Source organism: Eschrichtius robustus, chromosome 11 (assembly GCF_028021215.1).
Source record: "Eschrichtius robustus isolate mEscRob2 chromosome 11, mEscRob2.pri, whole genome shotgun sequence".
Taxonomy (NCBI): domain Eukaryota; kingdom Metazoa; phylum Chordata; class Mammalia; order Artiodactyla; family Eschrichtiidae; genus Eschrichtius; species Eschrichtius robustus.
Genome location: NC_090834.1, coordinates 83,623,603 through 83,647,000, shown reverse-complemented (window position 1 = coordinate 83,647,000; position 23,398 = coordinate 83,623,603). Strand labels below are relative to the sequence as shown.

At 33.3% G+C, this 23,398-nt stretch overlaps 1 protein-coding gene across 1 annotated transcript in view; it reads left to right on the top strand.

Moving 5' to 3' along the window:
- KIF18A (kinesin family member 18A) overlaps window positions 1-23,398 on the top strand; it is a 78,146-nt gene that overhangs the window by 11,051 nt on the left and 43,697 nt on the right. Inside the window, exons 3-11 of the mRNA XM_068555113.1 lie at window positions 69-226; window positions 3,199-3,303; window positions 3,722-3,832; window positions 4,891-5,088; window positions 7,405-7,581; window positions 8,998-9,072; window positions 9,285-9,391; window positions 14,635-14,797; window positions 21,351-21,515. Coding sequence (XP_068411214.1) covers window positions 69-226; window positions 3,199-3,303; window positions 3,722-3,832; window positions 4,891-5,088; window positions 7,405-7,581; window positions 8,998-9,072; window positions 9,285-9,391; window positions 14,635-14,797; window positions 21,351-21,515 — 1,259 coding nt within the window. The remainder of the gene's footprint in view (window positions 1-68; window positions 227-3,198; window positions 3,304-3,721; window positions 3,833-4,890; window positions 5,089-7,404; window positions 7,582-8,997; window positions 9,073-9,284; window positions 9,392-14,634; window positions 14,798-21,350; window positions 21,516-23,398) is intronic.

The following is a 23,398-nucleotide window of genomic DNA, read 5'->3' as shown; positions in this document are numbered from 1 at the left end:
TAGACAGTAGATACAGTAATGTTATATGTCATAACAAAGAGCTTTGATCCCTTTTCATAAAAACTCAGTACTTGCATATGGTGCCACTGGAGCTGGGAAGACCCACACAATGCTAGGATCAGCTGCTGAACCTGGAGTGATGTATCAAACAATGTTAGACCTTTACAAATCCATGGATGAGATTAAAGAAGAGAAAATATGTAGTACCGCAGTTTCTTATCTGGAGGTAAGTTGGCAATATCATTCTTTAGATTAATCAATAGTATTGAGAAATCTTTTTCTAAGAAGTTCCATGGTCCATTCAAATTATTCTATCATGCAGAAATTTTCTTATGAATATATAAAATCATTACAATTCCTAGTCTTAGGTATTTGTTATGGATCTTACTCTTTTTCTGTTAAGCATTTTATTTTGCCATAACTTCTGACTTATACAGAAGTAGCAAGATTAGTACAAAGAACTTCCAGATACCCTTCATCCAGATTCCCAATATGTTAACATTTTACTACCTTTGCTTTCTCTCTGTGTGTATTTTTTTTTAACTGTTTAAGTTACAGACTTGTAAAAACAGGAAATTTCTTAAATAACCACTAAATAGTAATCAATATCAGGAAATTAACAATGATACACCTTTATGTAATCTATAGACCTTAATGAGATTTTGCTAATTGTTCTAATAATGCCCTTTATTGAAAAGAAAATCTAAGATCGCAGATTGCATTCATTTGCAATTCATCTGTTTAGTCCCCTTAATCTGGATTTTTTTTTTTTTCTCTGTATTTTATGTTGCTGTTGTAAAACTTTTAGTTTGGATTTGTCATGATTACATTCAGGTTATGCCGTGGCAGGAACACCACAGAAGTGATGATGAGTGCTTCTTATATAACATGTCAAGAGTCTTATGTAATTAGTTAGTCCCATTACTGGCTATGTTAACTGATCAGTTTCATTATGCCGGTGTCTGCAAAGTTTTTCCACTGTAAAGGTACTACTTTACACTTTATAATTAATAAGTAACTTGTAGGGAAACAATGTAAATATCCTCTGACCCCTCAAACTTTAATTTGTTAGTTTTAGCATCCACTGATGATTCATGCCTGAATCAATTACTATCATGATGACAGATGATACTGATTTTTAAATTCCATCATTTCTTCTACATTTATTCATTGGCTTTCTACTATAAGAAAGAGCTTTCCCTTTCCTCTACTGTATCAGTGTAGACTTTTGGATTCTTAACATTATTCAGTAGATTATAATCCCTTTCTCTAAGCAATTTTTGTATGCTCAAATTGTGCCAGATTTGGCTAGGTGAGGCTCCTTAATGCTGTCTCTTGTGTTTTTTTGACATACCCCGTCATTCTTTGAGACCTCCTAACCTCTTAATAGCTGACATTCAACAAATCATAACTAAGTTACTGGCACTCTAACTTTGTGTTCAGGTAGTGTTTTAGAAACCAGTGCAGAAACATAAATCCCTGATTTTACTGCCTATTTATTTGTGATGTCAGAGAGTGAATTTCTAGTTTTTACTGCTCTTGTTGACATGTTATTGTTTGGTTTATACTGAGAGAGTGTCTTCACATTTCAAAAATTGATCAAGATTATGTTGCTAAAAATTTTCTTGTCAGTCTATAGAACTTGGTGGTAAAAGAGAAGTAAAACTCATTTTCTATGGTTATGTATTGAAAAGAATTGTTCTGAACTTAATCAGGAAGAGAGCATGGCAGGATTCATTACTTCTTCCTTAGATCCTTTTATAACTGGGAGAATTTTGAAGTTTGATTATTTTTATAATGTTTTTAATTGTTTTTCCTTTTTTTTAATCTGCTTTCATTTTATTAATGGTAGGGCAATATCTAATCTAACGGTTTTCCACTCAGGCTGTACACCAAAATTGGCTATAGGGCTTTTTAAAAATAGACATGCTTAGGCCTCACCCCCTGGACATTTTAATTTAATGGGTCTGGATTGTGGCTGAGGCATCTATGTGTTTTAAAAGCTCCCGGGTGATTTTGATGCATAGACCGGCTTGAGAGTAATTGTCTAATTATATATTTTGTATGATTGAAGTGGATAAGGGGAATCATTTAAAGAGTGACTGTTGCTTATCAGAAGAATAATTACCCAAAAATAATTACCAAAATATTATCTCTTCATATTATCATTTTACTACTTCTAAGAATTTATTACATTTAAAAATGGTTATCATTCATTGTAGAAAATTATACCAGCAATGAATTATCGCTCTGAGCTATTTATTAGAACATGGATATAACTTACACAAAATAATTCTTAAAGACAATTTTATATCTGTTTTTTTAATCTTATCATATATGTGTAATTTTCATTTTGTTGGCACGTAGAAAACGTATCTTTAGTAAATTCATAAAATCAAGTCAATTGTACTATTACTGTACGTTATTTACAGAAATTACTAAAAAAAAAAATTTCCAGAGACTTAAAACACAGATGTGTATTCAGTGCCATGCAGTAGAGTGAGGATATCAGCCTCTGATCCCTGCTCTGATATGAGTGCTGCGTCTTCTTGTTCTCATGCTATCCTAGTACCTTTGTGACTGTGAACTTGGACAAATCACTTAAACTCTTAGGGCCTCAGTTTCCTCATCATTCAAATTGGGGGGGGGGTCCCATTATGGAATTATCATTACGTGTTAAACTTAATGTAATTGAAGGATAAATGAAATAGATATCATTTATCTTTGAGTATGGGTTTTCTTTAACTTTTAAACTCTAAAATTTAAAAAGTTTGGATTACTTGGACATCATGAAACAATAAATATCTTCTCCAGTACGAACCATGGTACTTCCATATAACTTACATTTCAGATTCACTAGAGTTTCCTAAGACCGTGTGTCCGTATATTATCAGGAAATAGGAAAAGACAATTCCAGCTATCCTATTTCTGTTTCACTGTAGTCATCAAATTGGGAATTATGGGAGGAAGGTATAATGACTCCACCTTTAAATTTTAAGTTCAAGCGCTGGTAATCAAACTCTTCCATTTTCTCAGATGTTAGGAAAGTAATAGCAATATGTGATAGAAGGGGTGAGATGAATGGAAATGAGCTGCTGCTTCTCTAATATAACCTTAAATCAGCAATGTGTGCATATTTGTGTGATGCTATCGCTACTGTTTCGTCATCAATGCTAAAGGAGTTCTTTTTATTTTAAGGTATATAATGAACAGATTCGTGACCTCTTAGTAAATTCAGGGCCACTTGCTGTCCGGGAAGATGCCCAAAAAGGGGTGGTTGTTCAGGGACTAACTTTACATCAGGTATGTTTATAAACTTCTTTTTGGCTTGTTCAAATAGCAAGTATGGTTATTTAGCCATTTACTTATTTTAAAATAATCAGGGTATATCTATAGTCTTGTTTTGTTTTCCTTTGAAATAATCAAATAGGCTTTTCTTTTAAAAATCTACTTGAACATTTAATATAGTGTATTATTCTGCTTAATATATTTATATTTTATCTCCTCCGAGAGATTAGATTTTATCTTTTATTTTTCATATAGCACCAAAGTACTAAGCAAATGATACATAGTCAATATTTAATGGGATTTTAATTTATGGAAAATATTTTCTTACTTTTTATTTTACCTTTAAAAGTCTTCTTGCTTGTTGATGGTTTATTAAAAATTTTAAAGATCAATGGTTAATTTGTGTATTTTTCTTCTACTTCAACTTCTTTAGCCCAAATCCTCAGAGGAAATTTTACAGTTATTGGATAATGGAAACAAAAACAGGACACAGCATCCCACTGATATGAATGCTACATCTTCTCGTTCTCATGCTGTTTTCCAGGTAACAGGTCACTAGACTACAGCTCTTAAAATTGAATTTAAAATAAATGAAGCCAAATTTATGAACGGTAATTTTCACACATATGAAAATATCTCTTCATCTGTGGACTTCTCTACTTCTCAGTGCTTCCTTTACTTTGCAGCTTTGAGAAGATTCTATCAAGAATATTTAGAATTGAGATGATGTAAGTTAGATGTAAATTTTTACCTGTGTGAAAATATGATAGTAAAGTGGTAGTATTAGAGGTTTTCTTTCCTTTTCTTTAATTGGCGAAAATATTTAATCTTTACAAAAGATAGTCTTATATTCAGAGCAGACTTTCTCTTTATAGATCTAGATTTACAGAACCAATAAATTGGGGAGATACTGATTCACTTTTTAAAAGATTTCACCATAGTGACCATGTAAGTAGTTGCATTCCTTAAGGAAGTGTGTGATTCAGTTGATACAGTGCTTTTTAAGAATACCATTCTAGAAAAACCTAAAGCATAGGTTAGTAGTTATTATTTGTAGTTTCTAGTTCTGTTAAAATTCAAATGCTTATACAGCTTTATTCTGGATTATGCTTTGTGGAACTCATCTAATAGAAAGAAATTGTTGTAGTTGAAAGAATTCAAATCAAAGGGCACCAAGTCATTCGGAAAGTCTCTAGTCCACAAAATTTTATTAATCTTTTCTCTTCTTACCACTGACTCTTCATTTATCAGTAATCTTGAGAGAAATCTTTATCGGGGACACTGAGATTTCCCCAAAATGTCTTAGACCCTGCTTTTAAGGTTACCAGAATACAAGTGGCAGTTGTTTTGACCTTCTATCAAGCCAGGAGTTATTTGCCCTCTAGTGCACATATAGGAAGTCTTTTCGTTTTCAAATTTTTCTCAACTTTGATAATTACTTCTGGTACTCTTGGATATCAGCCCGTCAAGCTATACCTTGTTCAGTATGTCTTTAAAATAAAAATAATTGATTTCATGCTCTTTTAAAAATAAAGTGTATTTCTCTTTTAATTTTGTTAAATCTAATCCTCATTTTCCCTATTCTCCTGTAATTTCAAAAAGATTTATTTGAGACAACAAGATAAAACAGCAAGTATCAATCAAAATGTCCGAATTGCCAAGATGTCACTCATTGACCTGGCAGGGTCTGAAAGAGCCAGCTCTACCAGTGCTAAAGGGACCCGGTTTATAGAAGGCACAAATATTAATCGATCACTTTTAGCTCTTGGGAATGTTATCAATGCCTTAGCAGATACAAAGGTAGGTACTATATGTTTATTTAAGGATTCTGAAATACTGAAATATGTATATTTCCCAGAAAGATATTATTTAATATAATTGTCTTAAAGATCTATTATAAATCAAATTTCAAGAATGTAACAGTAAGGTTTACATAAAGAGCAAAGACCTCAGAGAACCTAATATATCAAATAAAACTATGGGGTTTTTTTTGTTTGTTTGTTTTTTATAAATTTATTTTTTATTTATTTATTTTTGGCTGCGTTGGGTCTTTGCTGTGCATGGGCTTTCTCTAATTGTAGCGAGCGGGGGCTACTCTTCGTTGCGGTGCACAGGCTTCTCACTGCAGTGGCTTCTCTTGTTGCGGAGCACGTGCTCTAGGCGTGTGGGCTTCAGTAGTTGTGGCACACAGGCTCAGTAGTTGTGGCTCGCGGGCTCAGTAGTTGTGGCTCATCGCCTCTAGAGCTCAGGCTCAGTAGTTGTGGCACACGGGCTTAGTTGCTCTGTGACATGTGGGATCTTCCCAGACCAGGGATAGAACCCATGTCCCCTGCATTGGCAGGCAGATTCTTAACCACTGTGCCACCAGGAAAGTCCCTGTTTGTTTTGTTTTTTAACTTCTAGCTTTATAATCAGAATTGTTGAATGAAAAGTATTGAATATCAGATTGATAGTTAATATTTTATTATACCTTCTCATCATTTATTTTGAATTTGATTTTTTTAAATGACCATTTAATGATCACTATACAATAAGCATGACAATTGAATTGGCATGAAAACAAAAAACACATTTTAGAAAAACTAAACTCTGGTCTGGTTAGTATTTTATATATATACTATAAAATTGGTTTAAATATTAAAGAGAGTTGATTTTTCTTAAAGAGGAAGAGGAGTTAAAATGTAATTAAATTACCTAATAGGATAATGTTTGCTAGATGCTTCTGGGGCATTAAAAAAATAGTTTACATCTACTGTATGCCAGAAGTGCTTACAGGAACACAGCATATTTGATAACTTCTGTATTTGTAAAAATGACTTCCTTTTTTCAAAGTTAAAATATGATAATTTAAGTTCAAACCAGGCTCAGAAGCTTTAGGAAAATTACTGTTAAACTGTTCAAAATGTTGCAACTTGATAAAGTATGAAGTACATTAAAATGATTTGGGAGGCCTTTTTTAAAAGGGCAAGTTTCTGAAATCACATGAATATTACAGAAGCAAAATATATTTTGTATTCTAAGTTAAAATCTCAAAACATATAAGCAGATAGCATGGTATAGAGACTAATTTCCTGAACTTCAACCATTCATAGTATTTTTTCCATATACTGACTAAATTTTTAGTAATTGACTCCTGTTGAGTCATTTATTAGTCAGTGTTTAATGCATGTCTTGTACATGCAAAATCAGTTCAAGTAGCACCAGCTGTGCACATTCCACACTGTTTGGGAAAGACTGCTATGGTGGAAAGCATAGTACTACTGGGAGTTGGGAGACTAGGGCCTGTTTCTAACTCTGTGGATTACCAGCCATGTGACCTGAGGCAAGTCATGTCACTTTTTGCTTAGCTTCATTTTTCTCTTCTGTAGTATGAAAGATTTACACTGGATAGCATAAGGTTGTTTTTAGCTTAACATTACACTGCTCTGTTTCTGTATGGAAGTGGTAGTGTTTGGAAAATTTTTTACTTTAAAATCAGAACTGTATCTTTTAAGTAAAAGAAAACCTAGAAAAATTAAGTTCTCTTAGAACTGTGGTTGTGCTTTCAGATAAATATCTGTAAGATTATAATTATAATTTATTTTGTATTCATGTTAGATGGTAATTTAAAGAGAGAAGTAGCTCTATGCCATACAGAATTCTTACTATGCCTCTAGTATATTTCTCTAGGGCATATATTACTTTTGTATTTTAATTTCTTTTTAAAAAATGGAGATTTTTTTTAATAACCATTTTGTTTTTTAATAGTTTTAGATACAGGAAAGTTGGTAAGATAATACAAGAAGATTTTATTAAATATACCCCACACTCAGTTTCCTCTGTTGTTAACATCTCACATTAATACAGTACACTTATCACAACTAATGAAACAATACTGATATTTTATGATTAACTAAAGTTCATACTTAATCAGATAGAGATATAATCTTTTAATGAGAAATTTGTTTTATATATTCACTGAATAGCTCCATAAGATTCATTATCATCATTTTGGTCACTAATTATATCATAAGTCTGGGCAAAGTTGAGCAGTGCTTAAATTCTTATAGTGAAATGGTAGCAGGTTTACATTTGAATGTGGAAAATGACATAAGAATTCTTTTTTTGTTCTTTCAGAGAAAGAATCAGCATATTCCTTACAGAAATAGTAAGCTCACTCGCTTGTTAAAGGATTCTCTTGGAGGAAACTGTCAAACTATAATGATAGCTGCTGTTAGTCCTTCCTCTGTGTTCTACGATGACACCTATAACACTCTTAAGTATGCTAACCGTGCAAAGGACATTAAATCTTCTGTAAGTGTGTTTACTCTGCCTTTGTCGTAAGAGTACTGGGTGCATTTTTTTCTTTTTTATACTTCTAGCAAAAGATGAATTAGAGATGTACTTCTACTAATGAGTTAGGAATCAGGGCTAGAAATGTCTTTACTAATCTGGTTAATTGAGCATTCACTGGGACAATTAAACCATTAAGCATCTTGATTACATATATAATAAATACTAATATTTAGTCTTTTGGGGAGCTAGGATGTTTTAGTGACTTTCTTTCTAACCTTTTTCACATCATGGTACGTGATATTTTGATGGCATCCTGGTGTAATTGGTCAAGGCTTTTAACACATTTGTTGCAGGCAAGGCTGATGCTCTTCTGTAAACCAGCACCAACACTTTCTACCTGAAAACCTTGGACATGTTTGCTAATCTCTCCAAGCCTTAGTTACTTCATCTGTAAAGTAGATATAATATCTGCCTCAGTTTATAAAGTAAATAGCTCTTTTAAAACAATTTGTTGTCACATTCATGATATTGATGTAACCAATCTGTGTAGCTAGAGCAATATAATAATAATTGGTTAGGTTGGTATTTTTGCCAATAATTTGGGGTAATTTTTTAAAATGTAAGTCAAACATGATGTATGTGTAAAATCACAGGATCTCAGGGTTGGAATAGACCTAGAGTTCAGCTGGTATGATGGCTTTTTTTTGGGGCTTACCCCTCTGCTACTCCCATTGAATGAAGATAAGTGGGTTATTATCTTCCTTAGAGAAATATTTATATATTGTTTATATAATAAATTGGGAAACGTTGTACTGTATTGGGTATACAAAGTTTTTTCACACAAGTTTTTCATGCAGTGCTTATACCAACTCATTGAGGAAGACATTTTTAGCTCTACTTTACAGTTGAGGAATCACATGGTCAGAGTTTTAAGTTAAGTGAAAAGTGGGCAGGGCCTCAAAATCAAGTATTTGGATTACATGTTTAATGTTCTTTCCACTATTCCATAGCTGCCAAGGGGCTCATACTTTTATAAAAAGGATAAAATATATTAAGAACTCATTAAAAACTACTTGAACTTACAAATGGGTGGAAATTTAAATTATCTCTTTTTATCTTAAAAGTCAAAGGACCAGAAAAAGAAAGTGGGCAATTTTTATGTGAATGACTGTTTTGCAAGTTCTTTAAAGTACCTTTTCTCAGATAGTAAGGGACTTTCTTTTATAAATTCAGTATTAATGTGCTCAACATATCCTCTTGTCATAGATTTTTAAACATGAACATAATTGATTATGATTGTCAAATGATCATAATTGTCGCAAATTCTGGATTCATGGAACTGAATTAATGAGGCTATAATGCAATTTTGTTCATGTATATAACTGTGATTTTTATCTCTATATATACGCAATCATAATTTCTGTTTTTTAACAGTTGAAGAGCAATGTTCTTAACCTCGACAATCATATAACTCAGTATGTAAAGATCTGTAATGAACAGAAGGAAGAGGTATGTCTCCTCTTTACATTGTTGCTAATCTCCCTCAATTCCTCATTTATGGGATTCTGCAATCTTTACTGTCTAAAACTTTGATTTGCTTTTCTATTATAATTGAAATCTTGATTGTTCAGTTATTTTTCACAGCTGAAATTTTTCTGTGGCCATGTATAATGGAGACAAATAATTTGTTTTGTATTTTAACTACTGTTTCTCTCTACTAGATTTTAATGTTAAAAGAAAAACTAAAGGCCTATGAAGAACAGAAAGCCTTTACTGATGAAAATAACAAAGTAATGATTTCAAACCCTCAGGAAAAAGAAATTGAAAGGTAAAATTGACATTAAGATCTCAGTTTGAGGATTTTGTGAAATTTAGTCAGCTATTTAAAGTTTAAAATTTAGTCAGATATTTTGTTATCACCATCATTTGTTGTATCTCTTTATATATTCTCAACTGAATTCAGGAAGTCACTGAATTGGTCTTATATTGCACACGTTGGAGGTCAGGTAATGTTAATTGTGATTATGCAAATAATGAGAACCAGGTCTTAGGTATAAGATGGAGAAAGTAAAGCCAATTATGCCACTTATGAAATTGGTTTTTAGTAGTTTCCATATTTTTCTTCTGTGGTGTCTTACTCCCTTCTGGCTGCTATAACGAAGTACCACAGACTGGGTAGCGTATAAACAAACAATCAAAAAGTTATTTCTTATAGTTCTGGAAGATGAAAGTCCTAGATCAGAGTGCCAGCATGGTTGGTTGAGGACCTTCTTCTACATTGTAGACTTCTCCTTGAATCCTCACATTGCCAAAAGAGAGGGAGATCTCTCTGGAGGCTCTTTTATAAGGGCACTAATCCCATCCATAGGTTCTCCACCCTCATGACCTGATCACCTCCCAAAGGCTCCGCTTCCCAATACCATCAGCTTGGGTGTTAGGTTTCAACATATAAATTTGGGGGGACACAAACATTCAAGCAATCTCATCTGGCGTTATCATTATTTACATGGTTCATGTAAATCGTACCTACCCTTTCCTGACTTTATATAACTCTAATAATCCACTTAATTGAGTTTAAGCTGTTAATTATTTGAAGGGACATCTCTCACTGATGTAAATTGACACATAAATATGATCTGTTCCCTCTAAGCTTTTAGCAGGTAAATTTTAAAAAAAGAAAGCTGTAATACAGTACTTGCAAGTACTTTTTTCCTAAGCAATTAAGACAATTTCCAAGTTGTCCTGATGGGACAATAGTTCAAAAGCTGTAAATCTTGAGTAGTTCTAAGAAGACAGTAAGGAATTCTTGGATCAAGCAAGTTTGAAAATTATTCCTTACTTCAGGAAACTAAGAGATTCCCAAAGTACATCAGCATATTAAAAGCTCTAAGAGGCCCTGTAGGAAAGGAATCTGTTCACCTCTTATTAAAATTGAGTAATTATTCTCCAAAGCTAATTTTCTATTATCATTAGTATGAGAAACTAACCACATCTTAAGCCACTGATTATTCATACTGTTTTGGAACTCTTGAGTTTGTAGAAGATGTCTTAGGGTACATGAGGAAGACTAGTTGGCAGTGATTTTCAACCTAGTTTCAAGTACAACACTTTTTAAAAATTGGATTTGTGTATTGACGTTTATATAAAATATCCTTGATTTGAAAAAAATCATTTTTTCTGCCTCAGTTGACCCCAGATGCTAAGATAACTTCTTCTAATAAAATAACACTTTATGTTTGTAGCTGGCTTTGTAGATTTTGATGATTTTTAGGCCCACATTAATTTCATCTTATCACTACAACAACTCTGAAATTTGAAGTGGGGTATTGTTTTCTAACTTACAGATAGGGGCAAGAAATATATATCATCTCTTTCAAGTATTAATCCTTTGCTCCCATGCTATGCTATTTTACAAATACCATAAGAAGTAATTAAACAGTTATTTCTCTCTATCAATGACAATGAGTCCATTTTTCATATAGCATAAAGTAGACCTATGTATTGTTATAGTACAATAGCTCTGTTTATACCAGAGATTTCCTGAAGTGTTTAAATTATTTTCTATTAATCCCCCTAACAACCCAAGATAAAGTTATATTTAATAGTCTTACGATGCTTTTTGTTATATTCTACTAATTTTACAGTGTCTTTTAAAAAATAACTTAAGCAAAATGATTCCTCATATTCCTTTAATCTTAACAATGAAAGCTTTTAACTCTGGTATATTATTAGTTGTGTTATTATATTTTGTTAGTCAAATGTGGGATTGGTCCTCATGCAACCAGATATCTTGTCGTTGATGCACGTTTCTTGAAAATTAAAGCAGTCACCAACTGCTCAAATTTGGAGTCGTTGCTTGCATAAAATTGCTCAGCGGTGCTTAACCAGATGTAGTTACCAATTAAAACCTTACAAATTGCTAGACTTTTCTGGAGTTGATGTGGCTTTAAGTCATTGACTCTTTCTGTCTGGTAAAATGATTCAAGAAGGAGATGGCCTGAGCTATGAAATAAACACTTATTTGGATATTTTTCGCATTTCAACCTGACTTAACCAACAATAAAAACTTTGAGTTTTAGTTCACTCAACAGGTTAAATAATTTACTTGTGTTTATAAAGCAGGTAATAATAAGATTATATACCCCATAGCCTTTGCATTTTCTCACAAAAGTATCTGTCTCCTTAAATAAATATATGGAATGCCTTTTATCATATTGCTCATACTTCACATAGAATTTTTTTAATGCCATGAATTTTCAGTGTCTTTAAAAAATAACATTTTTATGAAGTTTAAACAGATAAAGGGAAGAATATACAGTATTTGCTCTCTATTAAAGCTATTTGGAAAGATAATATTCAAAAAATCAAAAGAAGAAAGTACAGTTGTTCTTTATACAGAGTAATTATAAAACTTCACTTGTGACTATACCAAGAAAATTGTCTAGAGTTTATCATATGTCACCTAAAATTATTGGCAAAGATTTTTGTTTTCTAGCTATTTGAATGTTTTAAATGACTAGAAAATAGTTATTATTAGTCAATCCCTTAGGGCTCTCTGTTTTAAAAATGACAGCTTTTTTTTAAAAAAGAGCTCTCTAGAAACCTTTGATACTAATTCCCTTCCTTCCATCCTAAACTATACACCACCAACTAAAATAAATCTGGACCATAACAGTTTGAAAGTGACAAATATTTAACTATGTCCTTGGGAGAAGTGTTCCAGAAAAATTAAGAAATTATCTTTGGGTGTAACCTAAAGATAACTTATCAAATCATTTACTGGCCTTAGCCTTGTTGTAATATAATACAATGAAATTGCAATGTCCATACATACTTCCTATGAAATATTTATCAGTTTGACAAAACTGCAGTCAAGTCGATGTATTGTGGTTTATATTCATTCTCAATAGTTTCATTAAGAACTACTGACGTAAATTGTCAGTGTTTTTACCACAGATCCTTACAAATATATCTAAAATTCTGGCCAAAGAAACTTTATTTTTAAGCGCATATACTTTGTTACCATTTTATTTTAAAAGCTTCAAGTTAAGTTTTCTTTGAGGGAAAAATTGTTTGCCTATGTGTGATTGTTTATACTGTTACTGTAGCTCAGACCTGATCTGTGACCAATATTCTGCTGACCCTGGAGAATGCAGGATTGCAGGCTCCTTTTAGGGCTTTCATAGAAGTGATTCAGCTTGAGGTCTTTCTGCATTTGCAGGAGATGTGAGTCATACTCCCCAACTTTGATTCCCTATATCTGTATTGCCCTTTGGAGGAAGCACAGTGGAGGGGCTTTTCCTAGATTTACCACATTGTAAACTTGGATGTTTTGGGTCCTGGCATTGTCAGCTGACTCTTAGCCAGGCTGTAGGGGGTACCTAACCATATGGTGTGTTTTCACTGTAACAAGTTCTAAAGCTAAAAACTGGCTATCTCACTTTCCCTAGGGCGCCATAGAGGCACCATATGATTATGCCACCCACTGCTTATTTCTTCACAGAGAGCCAACACCAAAAGAACACATAATACTGTGTTGCTTCTGAGGCCTTATGAATTGGGAGAGTACAGGTCCACATTATCATCCTTTTCTTACATACAAAATATTTTATTTTTGGTAAGCTACTGGATTATGCAGACAAAATACAGTGTATGACTAATACCATAGACCTTAAAATACCTGTATCTTTTAATAACATGATCTTTGGAGGAGAGAGAGAGAAACCCAGTGCTGTAAAAATAAAGTTCAGAACCCGTTCCAAACATTTTTGTTATTTAATAGGAAACAGTCACTCAAACCTATTTACTGTTTATCATTGAATCTAATTCTATGAATGTGGTATATATTCTCTTGTTCACGCATTTCTTTTTTTTTTTTAACATCTTTATTGGAGTATAATTGCTTTACAATGTTGTGTTAGTTTCTGCTGTATAACAAAGTGAATATATGTATACATATATCCCCATATCCCCCCCCTCTTGCGCCTGCCTCCCACCCTCCCTATCCCACTCCTCTAGGTCGTCACAGAGCATCGAGCTGATCTCCCTGTGCTATGCGACTGCTTCCCACTAGCTATCTATTTTACGTTTGGTAGTGTATATATGTCCATGCCACTCTCTCACTTTGTCACAGCTTACCCTTCCCCCTCCCCGTATCCTCAAGTCCATTCTCTAGTAGGTCTGTGTCTTTATTCTCGTCTTGCCCCTAAGTTCTTCATGATCGTTTTTTGTGGGGTTTTTTTTTCTTAGATTCCATATATATGTGTTAGCATACGGTATTTGTTTTTCTCTTTCTGACTTACTGCACTCTGTATGACAGACTCTAGGTCCATCCACCTCACTATAAATAACTCAGTTTCGTTTCTTTTTATGGCTGAGTAATATTCCATTGTATATATGTGCCACATCTTCTTTATCCATTCATCTGTCGATGGACACTTAGGTTGCTTCCATGTCCTGGCTGTTGTAAATAGTGCTTCAGTGAACATTGTGGTACATAACTTTTTGAATTATGGTTTCCTCAGGGTATATGCCCAGTAGTGGGATTGCTGGGTCGTATGGTAGTTCTATTTTTAGTTTTTTAAGGAACCTCCATACTATTCTCCATAGTGCTGTATCAATTTACATTCCCACCAACAGTGCAAGGGGGTTCCCTTTTCTCCACACCCTCTCCAGCATTTATTGTTTGCAGACTTTTTGATGATGGCCATTCTGACCTGTGTGAGGTGATACCTCATTGTAGTTTTGATTTGCATTTCTCTAATGATTAGTGATGTTAAGCATCCTTTCATGTGTTTGTTGGCAATCTGTATATCTTCTTTGGAGAAATGTCTATGTAGGTCTTCTGCCCATTTTTGGATTGGGTTGTTTCTTTTTTTGATAACTGAGCTGCATGAACTGCTTGTGTATTTTGGAGATTAATCCTTTGTCAGTTGCTTCATTCGCAACTACTTTCTCCCATTCTGAGGATTGTCTTTTCGTCTTGTTTATGGTTTCCCATGCATTTCTTTAAGTAAACTCTGCATTATCTATCACAAAATACTGAGAGTCTATGTGTTTTATTTTTGGTAGATTTCAAGAAATTCTGAACTGCTTGTTCCAGAATCGAGAAGAAATCAGGCAAGAATATCTGAAGTTAGAAATGTTACTTAAAGAAAATGAACTTAAATCATTCTATCAACAACAGTGCCATAAGCAAATAGAAATGATGTGTTCTGAAGACAAAGTAGAAAAGGTATTTAACAACTTTATCATTAAATTGTAGAGAATGTAAAAACATGGGGACTTATAATTCTAGAAATTTGATAGGCGATGTTGCTTAATCACCCATTCTCTACAAATACCTAGAAATGCTGGAGGAAATGTAGAAAACATTGTTTTAAATGTATAGTTAAGTCTACAAGAAAAAAAAACTAAATTCCTAGGTGTGAGAAACGAAAAGGAATCAAAACCCCTAAAATCTCAGTTATAACTGTTGCTTCTGTGAGGATGATGGAATGCTTAACAGGTAGTTAACACACTCAGGGAGAGTTGGGTACCAAGGTGGGGCAGTGAGAACAGTCCACCCCAGATGCAGGCAATAGTTTACAACTTAGACCAATGGGAGGTTTTTTTCCTCCCCAGGGAAGAATATTTTGTCACTGACATTGTTACAGTTTCCACTGCATCAGTGCTAAAAAAAAACCAGATCAACTTTTAATCAGTTTTATTATTTAATGTAGTAGTGCACTGCCCTTCCCCTTCACACACACAGACCACTTTCACTACCCTGCTTTGATGTACGCCACTACTTAGGTAAGGGGCCCAAGGGAGACAGGGAGTTAGAAATGACAGTCCCCACATAAAGCCAGGAATCTCAGAGACCTTCACTCTTCATATTGGAAGTACAGCAGGAGAAGACATTTTACCAACTAGCACAGGAAAACAAGGAACCAAGCCTAGGATAAGAAAAAAAAAGTCTCATTTGAAGACTGTCATTATAGATATAGTTTTCACTATAGATTTTCATTATAGATTATACTTTTATAATCCATGTGTTTTATTTAGCAAATCCCTAAAGTGAGACATCAGCACAGAAAATGGTATCAGAACAGTGATAATCTATAGGAAACTGAGTGGAAGCAATGCAGAATCAGCCTAGTGAAACAGATCCTCAGTTCAAACCACTGAGAGCTCACTGTCCAAAATTACAAAACCCATGATACAATCCTCCACAAGCAAGTCAGCAGACTTAGCAAATATGACAGAATCCCCAAAACGTCAGATACTATAGCAATCTGATAAAACCTATAAAAATGAATAAAGTCATCAAAGAAGGACTTAACAATAAAGGAATCAAAGAAAAAAAGAACATACATATATGAGAAGAAAACAAATGACACTTCCAGAAAGTAAAGATTTATTTACTGAAACTTAAAATTTCAGTTTATGGGTACAATACTAGACAATGTTTTAAATACTTCACATACATTAACTCATTTAATTCTCAGAAAATCCTGTGGGCTATGTGATATTATTATCCTTGTAATTAAGATGAGGAAACCAAGGTACAGAGAAGTCATTCTGCCAAAGATTACCCAGCTCATAGAGTCAGAGCTATGATTTGAACTCAAGCCAGCTGATTCCAGAGGCTGAGCTCTTATCCCTGTCCTTTTATGCATGTTAGATATAGCTAAAGAGAGAATTAAAGAACTGGGAGATCTGAGGAAATCACATCAAATACAGGATAAAAAGATAGCAGATGTGAACAGGATGTTGCTATGTGAAAGATAGACTAGAAAGTCATGCATTCATCTAATAGATATTCTGAAGGAGATACATTAGTTCAAAAGAACAAAGGATAATGTGCAAAGTCTAAGGCTCAGAATTTTCTAGGACTATTAAGATGTGAATAAGATGTAAATTCAAGAAACATGAGTTCTAAGCAGGATAAAAGAATGTATACTTGGAGGTGTGCAACTCCAGAGCACCAAAGATCAGAAAAATAAACATTTTGAAAATACTGGATTTCCCCCAGTTTGGTGTTCATTGATGATAAGGTTAATTGCATTTTTAAGTACTATTTTATACTTAGTAGTATAGTGCTTTAAAAAACTAACATTTTAGGTTTTTATCAGCCTATGAAATGGGAAAGATGTGATATGCTAAGAAATTAATCATAAAGTATTAATAAATATATCATGGCTATGAATTTATAAGTAGCTATTAAGCTATATTATCAAAATTAGTAATTTATTTTCTGAATATGCATTTATTATGCCTTATTGAAACTATTTTTGTTTTAAACCACTTTATTGAGATATATGATTGATGTATGAAGAAACCCATAAATATTTAATGTAGACAACTTGACGGGTTTGGCGATAAATATACACTAGTGAAACCATCACCATCATCTATGCTATAAGCCTGTACCTTACCTCCTAAAGTTTCCTCCCACCCTCTTTATTATTAGTAGTATTATATTAATAACAACACTTAATGTAAGACCTACCCTCTTAGCCATTTTTAAGTATACAACAATAGACTATCATTCAGCTTTTAAAAAAGAAGAAAATTCTACCAACTGCAACAACATAGATGAACCTGGAGGACATGCTAAGTGAAGTAAGCCAGACACAGAGGGACAAATTTTACATGATACCATTTATATGAAAAATCTAAAATCATCAAACTCTGAAGTAGAATCAGATGGTGGTTGCCAGAGGCTGTGGGGAAGGCGAAACCAGGAAGTATGAGTCAAAGAATACAAAGTTTTAGTTATGCAAGACAAATAAACCCTAGAGATCTACTACTGTATAGCATAGGGCCTATAGTTAATAATGTATTGAATACTGAAAATTTCTTTTTAATTTTGTTTATCAAATGCATTTAAAATATTCCTCACATCCTTTTAAGGCAGAAGAAAAATAGAATTTATATCTTTATTTGAAATTTGTTGCTGTAGTTGTACTTTAACTTTCTTGAACTGCAAAATTGTTGCCAGTATTTTTGATGACCTTCATGACTTCCAAATAACAGAATATCTCATAGAATTAATATATCAGTTTGTTGTTGTGAAGTCCTTTCATATGTTTGTTAAATGGAATTCTGAAATACTGCTATATTTACCTATTCTAAAAGTTGTATGTATTATCTCATTTGCACTTATTATAGAGTTATGTTCAGTGGGGATAATAATTCTCAGTTTTGTGTGGGTATCCATTAAATAAATATCAATTATCTGAAAGTGCAATTATCTGATTTATTTCTTGAAAAAAGGCAAGAAATTCAGTCATGGAAAACTGATACTGACTTAATATCTCAACTTTTAACAACAGCTTGCTTTGAACACTTTTGTTTATATGCAGAGCACTGTGCTAGACACAATACAGGTTAAAAAAAAGTATAAGACAGTATATGTACTTCAGTAATTTATAAGCTAGTTGGAGCAATAAAATGATATAAAAATGACACAGCACTGTATGATTGTGATGTAAGGAGTAGTGCAATAATAAAAACAGCTAATATTATTGAGCATTAACTATGTGCCAGACACTTTTCAAAGTCCTTTGCATGGGTTAATTCATTTAGTATTTATAACAAGCCTATGAGGTAGATCCTGTATTATCACCATTTGTGAGCAACAGAGATACTGAGAATTCAAGTAAGCTGTCTAGAGTTATACACCTAATTAATGTGGTTGAACCAATATTAAACTCTGGATGTCTGGCCTCAGTCTGCACTTTTAATCATTCTGCTATACTATAAGTACTTTAAGTGCTATAGCCATTCAAAGGAGAAAACAGTGGCTTCCAGTTGTTGTGGTGGAGAAAGGCTTCCTAGTGGAGAGATGAGATTTATACTGGGCATTGCATGAGAATATTAGTGGGAAAAGAATAAAAGGAATAGTGTATTCAAATGAGGACACCAGTTTGACCAGAGCACAGCATATTTGTAGGTCAGTGTATGTGGAAGTACATAACTATACTCAACACTTCCTGCCAATTCCCACTGCTTTACCCATAGCAGATATCGTTGATTGATTACAGCACTCTTTTTCTCGGAATCTGAAGTTGCCAGAGTTAACCACTATAAATAGATTGGAAATGGCACATGATATAAGACATATTTTGCCATATTGGGAATTAGTCAATTCCGGATAGAATAAAAGGCCAAATTGTGGAAGCTTTGGTTGCCAACAATTATATGGTCTATTTGTGTAGTCAAAAGGCAATCTTTGAAGCAAATGAGTAGTGTATTATCAGAGCTTAGAATCAGATTGCCATTTTTTGAACATTAGAATATTAGTACAATTAGTAAGTTTGGTCTATTTAATCCCAAGCTAATTTAAATCATGGTTATTTTACCCTGTTTTACCTACCCCATTGAATTGTGAATGTGCATGCTTAGAAACATTAAGACATAGAGTAAAGAAATGGCTTTGGCTGGTTTCTTTAATTTTTTTCTGTTTCATCTTTATTCTGCTTTTTTCAACCCACTTGCCTTTTCTTATATCTCACTTTTGGTCATTTCAATCCATGTTCCAATTTTTATAGCTATTCTTATGAGACTAAGAATAGCTAAGTCTAATAGCTAATGAGACTTACCTAAGCAATGAGAATAAAGCCTCTTAAGTTTATTGGTTGTAAACTATTGAAAAACATAGAAAGACATCTAGAGGCTGAGTTTGTTCTCACAGAAGTGTCAAACTATAGTTTTACTAAACTGCTTGCTAGGTCACGGAATTTTATATCTGTCTTGGACCCTCTCCAAAGAGGTTTACTCTCATAATTGCTGAAAGAATCTCACTGATTAAGCTATAAATGGTTCTTGAGTATGGACTCTGAGAGTAGTATTAAAGTGAAGTTCTGGGGTAATTTTATAGCCATATAAAGATAATACACAAATTATTTTCAGTGAAATAATCAGTTTACCATGTTAACGGTCAGTTCTTTTGCACAAAGCAATAGTAATACCTAAATTTTAGAATTTCATGCTTATTCTCGCTCAAGACCTTTTGTGGTATTCTGGAGATTTTGTTAATAAAATATGTAAAGCTTTTTTGAAACTTTAATGGGAAACAATTTACTTTAATGTCAGGGTTTAACATACATAATTTTAGAATTTATTTCCAAACACTTACTTGGTATTTATTTCAGAACAGTAATTCAATAAGAATTACCCTGATGGAAAATGTCCCCATGGAGAACCATCATAGAGTATACTGTTGATGAACATTAGAAGTACAAACTCAAAAAAAAATACCCTCTGGGATTTTTAGTCAGGATCTTTTGGTATTAAATATTGACTGCCATCAGACCCGCAGATCATGTCCTGCCCTGGTTTCTAAGAGTACCTACAACATTTGTAAACATTAAAGGAAAATAAAGGTGGTTTGATCTAACTGCCTTCCTTCAGGCAGGTACAATATTTTTATGTTCATTTTTCAGATGAGGTGACTGAAGAGCCACTGAGATTGACTTGCCTAAGTTTTCACACCTGCTAAATAGCAGAAGAAAGTCAAGAAGCCACATATACTACCTTCTGTTGGATACCAGTGGCTCTGAACTTTTCAGGTTTCAGGACCCCTTTCTGCTTTAAAATAAAATATTTAGGACCCCAAAGAGCTTTTGTTTATGCAGATTTCATCTACCAATATTCTATTAGAAATTTAAACTGAAATTTACAAAAATACATTATGTATTAGCTAACTTAAGAACAATCGATTACCCATTGCGTGACAACGTAACACTTTAATGAAAAATAACTAATTATTTTCTAAAACAGAAAGAGGTAGTGAGAAGAGTGACATTATTACCTATTTCTGCAAATTTCTTTAATGGCTGGCTTTTCCTCAAAATGTCAACTTACCTTTTATAAAAGATAATAAGGAAGTAGAATGTAATCTCCTAAAGAGAGTAGGTCTTTAATCACGTTCAAATGTAGTTCCTGCTCCTTTTTTCATTTTTTTTTCATTTTTCATTTTTTTTCATAGGATGTGTTCATCCCTACTTCCAAAACCAGCTGCAAGTGCTTGTTCTAATCTTTGGGGATCTGTTGTCTCAGGTCCAGCTATCATATCTGTTGATTATTGAGTTTAGTGTCTTTTGGCAAATACTCCAAAGAGGTCAAGCTGTTCTGGCCCACAGTGCCCATGATAGTGTGCAAGACCCTTGGAGTAAAAAACCAGAAGGCCAGTTTTGATCTCAATTCATGTGTAGGTAAAACACCAAAAATATTTGGACTATCCATTATGTTTCCTGAACCAACCATCAGGCGAGATCAGATGTTTATGACACCTGGATATAAGCTCTATTTTCTTTCATTGGCAACAGCCAATCTAAAGGCCTTGTAGACAAAACCATAACAATAGAATACTTTACTTCTTCGCATCTTTCAAACTGAAGGAAAGACAAGAGCAGGACATGTATCTGCTTTGTTTTGAGTAAGGAAATCATGGGATTTATCAGACCTCACATGAACTTTTCAAATGCAACATTTAAAGGAATGTATTTTGGCAAAAAAAAAAAAAAAAAAAAAGTGATAGTCTTCAATTTGGCCATTGTATTTCTTGAAGTCATAAACTCTCAACATGTAATTTTATAAAAATGACTCACAACTCAATTTCCTGTTTTCCTGCAAGCAGTAGTATTGTGAGATTTCAAAGGGGAAATAGCTTTAAGTACAAAAGTATAGCCTAATTTAATAGACAACAATAACACACTTAAAAGGAAATATACTACTGTACTAATATCACATACATCACGTATCATAAAAGTTTGACTATTAAATGCATTATTTTTCAGGCCACTTGCAAAAGAGATCATAGACTCGCAATGTTGAAAACTCGCCGCTGCTACCTGGAGAAGAAAAGGGAAGAGGAACTGAAGCAATTTGATGAGAATACTAATTGGCTCCATCGTGTGGAAACTGAAATGGGACTCTTAGGTCAAAATGGTCATATTCCAAAGGTACATATGTGTTTATGTATTCAGATTTATTTTCTAAGAACTGAGCTCCTTAAACCCATTGTCTTTGTTGTTGAGTAAATATCTTTCATAAGACAACTTTTGGTCCATCTCCCGGAGATTTGACTCATTTTACTGTTTTTAACTGAATATACCTTCTGCCTCCCTGATTACCTACTAGATTTGCCTTTCTTGTACTTTCAGAAGAGTAAAGTTACTTTTAAATGTTATTCTTGAGTGATTGCATCCTTTTATGAGGAGCTCTTAAGTTAGAATGAAGTAATTCTATTTCAGACTGTACTTGAGGTTTCATCATGTAGGTAATTTAAGTTTGTTTTAATACTTGATATTTTGTGCAAAAATAGTTTTAAATGTGGTCAGCATTATTTGTATTATAGCTAAAGAAAGCCAATTTGAAAGCTGTATGCATTTATGTTTATGTACTAAACTGAAGATATTCCACCTAGAATGGCAAAAGTTTATATTTATAAAGAGTAGCAATGGGTAATGATGGTTAATGGCTGAATCAGATCATAATTGTGTTCAGCTACAATGTTACAGATAGTTTTCTCCCTTAACAATAGTAAGCTACAGAAGTATGCAGTTCATTCCTAATACAGTACCTCCCAAATGTCTTCAGTGTCATCATTATACTTTTCTTTTCATAGTTGTGATAACACTATTCCATCTTTAGTCTTGAGTTCACACTTAGGCCAGAAGAAGAGGAATGAAAGAAAGGGAAGAGAGATATCTGTATTGGGAAAGCAAAAACTTTTCCAGAAATACCTAACAGACATATCTGAATTGACTAGAATTGTCACGTGGCTATCCCTAGGTACAGGGGAATCTGGAAGGGTGAGTGTTTTGCTGGACATATTATCATCCTGAACAAAATTAGAGTTCTCTTAATAAGAAAGAAGGGGAAAATTAATATGGAATAAGCGGCTAGCAAACAAACTGCTACAAAGTAACTAATTTTGATCTCTAAATACCTAATACTTTAAAAGAACAACTTTTTTATACTCTTTTTTTAAAGGAAGAGTATCTAAGTCTTTAATTTGATGACGCTCTTCTGAAAGTCTATATTATGTATCAGCTCTGAAATCTTAAAATTTCTAGAAAAGCATTAAACTGAAAATAAATACAGGTGAAATGGAGTATATAATATTCAGTACAAATGAATGCAGCTAGTGATTGTTAATATTCAAAGATATCAATTTTTTGTTATAATTTAAAGATATTAGCCAATGCATCATGACTAGGGAAATTGATATAAATGTCCATCCTTTTAACGCTGAAGCTCAGACTGAAGGGAGAGGAGACTAGCAGGAGTAGTGAATGATGACAGTTCAAGGTAGTAAAATTGGAGCAGTGAGCAGCAGATACCTTGTTTCCTAAGAAGACAGCCAAAGATAAATAGAGACTGAATAGTTCTTTAGTGTGGAAATTCATGGAGGGCCAACCAACAGTTTAATCGACACTCAGCAATCCTAGAAGTCTTCACAATATCTTGATGAAAGTATGCCAGCCAGTTAGTTCAGTAGATTGGGAATTAAATGTAGTACAAAGCATACTTTAATGAGATTTTATAACTTAACTTAACTGACAGAGCACTTTAGAATATTCCCTATAGCGAGAATGTAAACATTGGAAAGAGGATAGACGCTGGAGTTGAAATGGTTGGTAATTCCATTATTTGATAGTTGTGTTGAATACTAACTCTAACACTAACCATATAACTTTGGGCAAGTTGTTTAACTTCACTGTCTTAACTTCTCATCTTTAAAATATATTTAAGGCATTATGAACTTAAATAAAATGCTGTATGCAAAGGCCTAGCACCACTTAATACATAATGAGTGGTTGATAAATAATAGTTTGATATT